The sequence below is a fragment of the Phallusia mammillata genome, chromosome 1 (genome assembly GCF_965637545.1).
Source record: "Phallusia mammillata chromosome 1, kaPhaMamm4.hap1.1, whole genome shotgun sequence".
NCBI lineage: Eukaryota > Metazoa > Chordata > Ascidiacea > Phlebobranchia > Ascidiidae > Phallusia > Phallusia mammillata.
In genome coordinates, this window is record NC_137252.1 from 5,832,360 (window position 1) to 5,839,851 (window position 7,492).

General features: G+C 33.5%; 1 protein-coding gene and 1 long non-coding RNA gene across 3 annotated transcripts; one reads left to right on the plus strand and one right to left on the minus strand.

Annotated features, from left to right (window-relative positions):
- The first annotated feature begins 1,035 nt into the window (after positions 1-1,035).
- On the plus strand, positions 1,036-4,245 carry LOC145207688 (uncharacterized). Of its 2 annotated transcripts, none has more exons than XR_013854156.1 (4): positions 1,036-1,202; positions 2,584-2,764; positions 3,585-3,722; positions 4,181-4,245. It is a non-coding gene; the product is annotated as an uncharacterized LOC145207688 (long non-coding RNA). The 2 variants fall into 2 exon arrangements; XR_013854157.1 differs by having other exon boundaries at positions 1,037-1,202; positions 2,618-2,764.
- Positions 1,617-5,925, minus strand: LOC145207673 (uncharacterized). Its single transcript, XM_080078742.1, has 15 exons — positions 5,881-5,925; positions 5,553-5,714; positions 5,388-5,498; positions 5,203-5,300; positions 4,802-4,912; positions 4,532-4,584; positions 4,401-4,420; positions 4,191-4,328; positions 3,993-4,103; positions 3,837-3,934; positions 3,514-3,717; positions 3,121-3,314; positions 2,921-2,950; positions 2,570-2,743; positions 1,617-2,264 (listed from the first exon to the last, which is right to left on the minus strand). The coding sequence occupies exons 1-15, from the start codon at positions 5,902-5,904 to the stop codon at positions 2,206-2,208; spliced, it is 1,587 nt and encodes a 528-aa protein (XP_079934868.1). The 5' UTR covers positions 5,905-5,925; the 3' UTR covers positions 1,617-2,205.
- Positions 5,926-7,492: the final 1,567 nt, after the last annotated feature.

Sequence of the window (7,492 nt, forward strand, 5' to 3'; positions counted from 1 at the left end):
CTAAAATCATGATCCACGAACGTAAAACTTTTGTATTTGAATTATTGACTCGGTGTATCTTGTGTAAAGTTTCCGTCTTGGAAAATTTCATAAAGATGCAACAAAGTGTAAGCTCAAACTCAGCTACTGTATGGTAGTTAAGCAGTAGCAGGCTCACATTCTTATTGATGTACAACGAGCTTTATTACAACAATAAATAAAGCAAATCCCGATGGAACATTTAAACCGATGAAAAAAGATAATCACTTTTATACAAGAAAAGCTAGTTACGTCTATTGCGTTAAACCAGTGATTTAGGACAAATGTTGTACGGAATGCTATAGTCAAACCAACAATTCGAAAAATCGACTTTTTACCGTAACAGACTGCACTAGAGATGTTGACACAACTGTAGTTCTTGCTTGTCCCCTCACAAACTTTTTTTGTCTTTTTTGATTTTCTTGAAGCTTAAGCAAGTTATGGCGAACAGGAACTCTCTTTGTTTTGTTGTTTTCATTCCAATCCCGTATTGAAAGTAACTGCCTATAATTATTGACGCGATGACACAGCGTTAAGTGAAAGAATGTAAAACTTGCACAAACACACAGTTACATAGCGTTTCAAGTCTTCCTTAATTTCAGTTTTTAAGAAATATTTGTATCCAATATCATTTGATATTGTGTCCAACCTAAATTGAATTTAAATGGTGAATCAACTCTAGTAGTAAAATTGATTGAATATTATGTCCGTGCGACCGTGTTTTTTGGCAAAAGATTCTCCACTCTTGGTCCATAATAACTTTTTAGTTGGCAACATGAGGTTCACTATATTTGCAGCTAAACTGTTTAATGAATTTATACATATTTGGCGTTTCATTGTATTGATCTCATTTGATGCAATAAAACTAAAACGAATATCCAGTTATGTAAAAAAATACGGAATAATCTACAATATTCTTGTAATTTTCTAAACTAAAGCAAGTTGAAAACCGTCTTTATGAGGGCATAACAACTTAATAAAATGCGTTGTTTTTGATTTGTTTTTTTATATTTAACCCACCACTAGAGGGGCAACGCACGATAAGCGCGGGAATCCCGAAACAGTTTTTGTCCTCTTTGAGGTTTTGTAAAGAATTTTAATTGTCGTTAAAAAAGAAAGAGAGCTGTTTGTACAAGGTGTTTTGCGTTTGCCTGAAGATTCAGAAAATTAACAAAAGAACGCAGGTAAATTATTTGTTTTGAAATTTTAACGAGTTTTTAACAAACAATATCCTGTTGCTCTAGGCTAGACTAGAGTATCCTAAATTTTAAAGAAATATTCAAAACTGACAAAATACTCGTGTTTTGGCTGCAAAGGTAAGATTCCAAGGTTTAGTTGGATGCATACAACAGTTATATGTTGTGAACTGGTAGTTGATAATCCTCATTTACCTGCCTGTTTAAAACAATGACCTTCGTCTGAATCAGACTGCAGTTAAGTACTAGAAAACATTCTACAGCCATTTGAAAAATGACTTTTTTGTATTTATAACAAACTTTTGTTTGCTAACTTACAGTAAAAAGCACAAAAAAACAGCATGTTTAAAGAACTATATGAAATTGCGATTGCATAATATATGAAATTGCGATTGCATAAAACATTTACCACATATACAGTGCATGTGAATCAGTAGACCACATTTTCAGTGCGTAAGCATAAATTGACAACTAGGGATAGTAGTGTATCATCGTAACAAACGCTTGTTTGGCAAATATTTAGCACCTTGGACTTTATGAAAAAGAAAACAGGAATCACACAGAATAATCACATTATTCTTCCTGCTAACTACTATACACTTTGACATAAATTTTCCAGGATCAAACAAAAGTAAAAAACAGTAAAAAAAGGTATCAGTAATACATATCAATCAAACATGGAACATTGGGAAAATGTCACCAATTTAACATAAAAATAAAATTTGAGTTAAGGTGGGAAGTAACAAATGCTCAGACTTAAAATGCATTTTTGTCAGAATTGCTTTTAGTAAGTTAGGACGCTTGTTATTTTGTGTGCTAGTAAGTAATTCACCAAATATTTCCATATGCCTTGTATATTATTGCTTTTTGTGTATCAGAATAAAATATGCTTTCATGGCATTTTTTCTATGAATACTGAAGTTCGAATGCTGGTGGATTGTATCAAATTTATGTATCAAACCTGGACCTTTAAAAATCATAGCTGGCGATTTCATGCTTCTTCCCAAAACTGATTGATTAGTTGTTGCAATTCTATAGCATCATGTCCATCTGCAAACAAAAATGAACAGATATAATTGTAAAGATACAATATCACAATATATATTTATATATGGTTGGTATGCTGTTGTGCAGTGCTTCTTGACACTTTTTAATTGTTTCATCCTTACTACAATTTGTACTATAAGCTAATACTTCCTAGTTTTATTAATATAGTATTTGTGATGTGTATTGATTTGGATGTTATAGGAAGTCTTTACTGTTTGTATTTATTTTGAATTTTATCTGCACTATATGTATTCTATGTTTTGCATATGTACGCTATATAGTGAAAGATTATGTTTAATGTTTATTACCATGCTCATTCCAGCAAATAAGAATAAATCTTCGATGTTCCTCTGCAGTATGGTTATCTGTCATTGAGTTGCCTATTGCTGTATCATCAATATCTAATTTTCTTCTTGCAAACTCATCCCACATTTTATTTGGAATTCGTCTTGAAATTTGAAGCAGCTCTGGGTCAACACGATCTTTAAAGCAATGTTACATGTGTAAGTCATAGGACTTTTAAATTTAACTTCAACTGCTACAGCGGACAGTTTCACTGCTTCAAACTTCAATGTTGTTAAAAATGTACAGATAATCTTCACTATTTTTTTTATTGAGGAAACTAATATGTTATCATATATATTAAGTGCATTTCCTACCTGTGTTTCTTGCATTGGTTGGTCCCAATTCTGCAAACAAACAGTAGTTTTTTGCATAAAAGACTTTTTACAGTGCATTGTCCATTAAAAGAGGGTATCTAGATACATTTGATTTTACAACACATTGTTATTAAATAATCAGTTATGTTTTCCTAATTTAATGTCAACTATTTCTAAGCTTTAAGACTCATCTACAAAACCTGGAATGTAGAATTCCCCTTCGAACATTGTATGCAATGTATTGCTCTGTAGATTGAAGTCAGTTCTTCTTTCATCAGAACCTGTTATCATGTAATGAAGCAGTGCCAGGCGTCTGGTACATATACTGTCTTCCTTTGACTGGGCTTGATTATTGTCACAAGTTATAGTCATTTTAACAGGGTCATCTTCATTTCTGAAAACAATATTTTTGCTTTTGGTTTATAAGTTGTCCTGAATTTTCGTCTCTGCACCTAAAACATGCATGCGTAACAGAGTAAGCAAAAACAAATACCTAATTTATAAGCTTAGTCAAAATGTGACCCTAAAAGAGAGTAGTGAACCTAAAATCCTATATGGCATGTGAACCACTGTAGGCAAATATGCTTACCAACCTCATTTCAAACTCCCTGTGGTGAACAGAAAGTAAATGCCTAAACTCATCACTCTCTCTTATAATCTCCAGGTTGTCAGCAAAGAAGCAAGTTAGCAGAATTCGATTTAAATGATGACTTGCTGATCTCCGCACAGCAAATTTGGCAATCTTTTCTTTATCCAGGCTTTGGCTGTCATGTGGGTCCTGAAGGTCAACCCCAAATCTAAAGTAAGATTTTAAAGGTTTTTTTGCTCAATGATAAAATATTGTAAACTAAGCTTTGATTCTTAAGATATATTATTGTTTACCATTTTATAAATATCTGCAGTGTTTTGCCAATACCTTGTAAAATGATTGGTTTGAAAACAGATATTAGCATCTGTACATGATGGTGACTTGGTCAATGTCCTCCATGTTGATCCTACATTGCAGTATTTGACCTGGAAAAATCTTAAGTTAAAAAAGGCGATCTATTTGTCACAAACACTAAATACATACAGTTATTTGTTCCATGTTGTTTTTATCTTTGCAAATGGGCAGAGTGATTGTCACATTCTTTTGAAACTTTAATCCAGATGGACAACATTTGATGTACGGTGCAATGTCCAACTGAAATGTGTAAATAAGTTTTTTACTCTTACAACACTTACTAACTTGTACATAACCCATGTTCATTGCTTTAACAGATGAACTTACTTTGCTGTTTAAATATGGAGTAATTGTTATTGTTACTTCTTCTGACAAAGCATTTGGGGGAATTAGCAATGAGCAACCATTGGATTCTAACTTTCCTCCTTTGGGACCAATCACTTTTGAAACAGTGTTGGAAGGCACCTTCAAAATGTAAGTCATTTGAAAGAGGCAGCTTTAAATAGTACCATACATGTTTTAAATAAATGTACTTACTTTTTTCACTGCAGACTTTCCTGAAAAAGTAGAAACAGTAGTGTGTTTAAAAATATTCTTTGAAGTGAATTTGTCATATTTTACACAAAATTATGATTGCAATATGATAGATGAAAATAGAACATGCATACCTTGGTTGTCACTGACGTATTTTTCATTACAAACTTGCTGGTTTGCTCTTTGCCTAAAATAAGTGCAGGGAAAACTAATGTACTTTACAAAATGTCAAAATCTAAGCATTATCTGCAACCACCAGTTGATATGTTTTCGTTCACTAAACGAAATAAACCAACTAAAACCCAGTTTTCACTTGGTTTATAATTGATAATAAAAAACATTTATGGTTGGTTGCAACTTTATGACATTTTGTGTTACTTTAATACAAGATTTGTAAGACTTACTGCAAGTATTCATTCACTTCATTGACATTAGTTTTATGCAAAGATTTGCTGACAGCAAACATCATTCCATTTTGTTCCAGAGTGTGCTTGTCAGTTGGAAAAGCCTTAAAGCTAAAAGTATTTTTGTTATGAAGTTACTCCTGATTGATCATGTAATCAGACTTTTTTGCCCTGGCCTGTTACAGATAAGTGACTCAAAAATACCAAAAAGTAAAATGTAAAATTTTTGGACTACATGAGTTTGTATGTTAAAAGTTATGTTTGTTACATTTCACATCAGAGGTATATGTGCAAATTTGTCTGTATTTATTCCAACTGCACAAAATTGCATCAGTGTCAGCCACATGAGGACCACTTCAATATGATTATATTTGTACTTAACAGTTAACTGATTTACTTACAATGAGAAGTGATTGGTTTCAAATGCGATCATCTTGTCCCTGCTGTGGTTAGCACTTTCCAGTGTGTTCCATGTATTTGTGTCTTCACTGGTTTTTATCTTAAGTGGAAAAAGTTTATTCAAAGACAAAATACATTGTAATATTTTGTGTATCGAAACAAGAATGGATCACTTAAAATAACATACATTAACTGGAATGTTGGTTTTGGCTTTGTAGCAAGTTGGAAGACTGATTGTGACTGGTTTGTTGAATTGTAGCCCATCTGGTTTGCAATCAAGTTCTGGCGTCAGTTCAATCTGGAAGTTTGTAATTTTAATATGTTAAAAAACTTTTCTTGCTTTCTTTTTTACCTTCTTGTCCTTATTCCCGTATGATGCAGTCAGTTCGATTTTAACATCTTCTGACAATGCTCCTGGTGGAATGTCAACAATACATCCACCAACTGTTAGTTTTGCTCCATTGCTTCCTACCCATGCCTCTGTTTTGCTGACAAACTTGTGAGAAGTTTTTAGCTGGAAATATTTGCCAAAATATCAACTGTTGTTTGTGGTATTGTATTTGTAAGTTGTGATCAAAGCTTGGAATTTTTTAGACATTAACTAAAAAATAAGATACTAACAGCCAAGCACAAAATGTAGGAAACAAATATATATGTGCAATTTTATGTTGCTGTTTTACCTGTTGTTTAGGTTCTTTGCTCATTAATTTGCATGACTGACTGGTTTGTTTTGGAAATATTTTTTGTAACAGTTTGTGTAGAAGTTTGTCTGTCACTGTCACCTTTGTAAAAATAACAAGTGTTAAGGTGAACCATTTTTTCCTGTCTACAGATATGCCCCCAAAACATAGTTTTACATTGTAAAGCATTTTCCAATTATGGTTTGATAGTGCATTGAACTCTAATTTGTTGGCAGTCAACATTTCAATTTGTTTGTACCTTTTGTGTAAATGCTGTCCATGCCTTTGACCATTTGAAATTCGTTTAGTGGAACTCTTCGGCCCAAGATTTTCTGTGGGAAAGAATCGAACAAGGTGTTTGGCTTTTTGCACATTTCCCACAGCATGTTTGATTGATTATTGTGTGTGTTAATGTTTTTAAGAAAGGGTCTTTCGAAAGCATAGTCGCATTACATACCTCTATTTCTCTGAGTGGGATGTATACCACTGCTTGGAAACAGTGTCTTGGGGTTCGTGTCAGTGGATGCTGAGAACCTATAAAAGTTGTCGTTCTGTGGTTAACCAGTTGCAATTTTGAACGAACGTTAACAACAGGCCAATATAGTGTTGATGTCCTTGCGACCTCTATTTGTAATTTTTTGCCTAATGTACCATCACCGTAATTTTATGAAAACAAACCTGGTATGCTTTCAGTCGTGTTTTTTTCCACGATTTGTTTCGGTAATTCTTGTTTCTGAAAGTTGGCGAATCTTAAGTAAACTGAAAAATACAAAGTATGATTGTCATCACCGCAGAGTCCGCTAGAAAAAATACTAAAATATTTACCCTTTTTTACGGCGGGCTTGTGAATGACCCCAAAGGCTATTTTAAACTAAATCGTCAACTATTAACAAGTCCGATTCGGGCTCCATAAGTACAAAAAAAAACGAAGTTGACACTCAGTGCTACTAAAAAGCTTGCAAACCTTCATTTTGTCTCTTGAAAATCTAGGTTTACTTTAGTGACACCGAATGGGTATGAACTTCGAGGATTTATTACCATATCACAACAAACATCGAAATTTGACATATTTTTTTTCATCACCTTCTTGCATGCTCGGACGGTCCAAAGGATTTTTATCCCAGCACTCTTCCATTGTTTGGCGTAGAAGTTCATATATTTTAAAATCTATTGATCCCGGTTTTAGCGAATCCCCAACATCAAGGACTAGTTCGAGATTTGGTCGTATTCCCATTTGTATCCGAGTTACAACAATTACTGGAGGCCTATCTGCGTCTTGGTAGATTTTTTTTCTTGTGATCAGTTCGTAGATAATCATGGCATAACTGAAACGATCAAGATTTTGGGGATTATTTGTAAAAAGTCTTTACCCCCCCTAGATTTCTTTCTGTTATGGTAAACCTTAAAACCCCCGACTTTAAAGCAACACAGGCACTTCTAAAAAAAGTTCACCTGTAAACGTCGGTGTAAGCTTTTAAATTCCATTTGTTCTCAAATTGATATTCGATGCTGAACCGTTCAGGTGCCCAGTACAAATCAATTAATCTGTAGAACTGCTCCCACGGCTGCGCAATGCTATGTTTAAAAATCTTGATCTAAAAATCAAATATCA

Coding starts and splice junctions, on each gene's coding strand:
- LOC145207673 (XM_080078742.1), bottom strand. CDS start 5,904: ATGAGCAAAGAACCTAAACAACAG. Junction 4,913..5,202: donor GAAACCAATCACTTCTCATT/GTAAGTAAATCA, acceptor AAATACTTTTAG/CTTTAAGGCTTTTCCAACTG. Junction 4,329..4,400: donor GAAAGTCTGCAGTGAAAAAA/GTAAGTACATTT, acceptor TACATTTTGAAG/GTGCCTTCCAACACTGTTTC.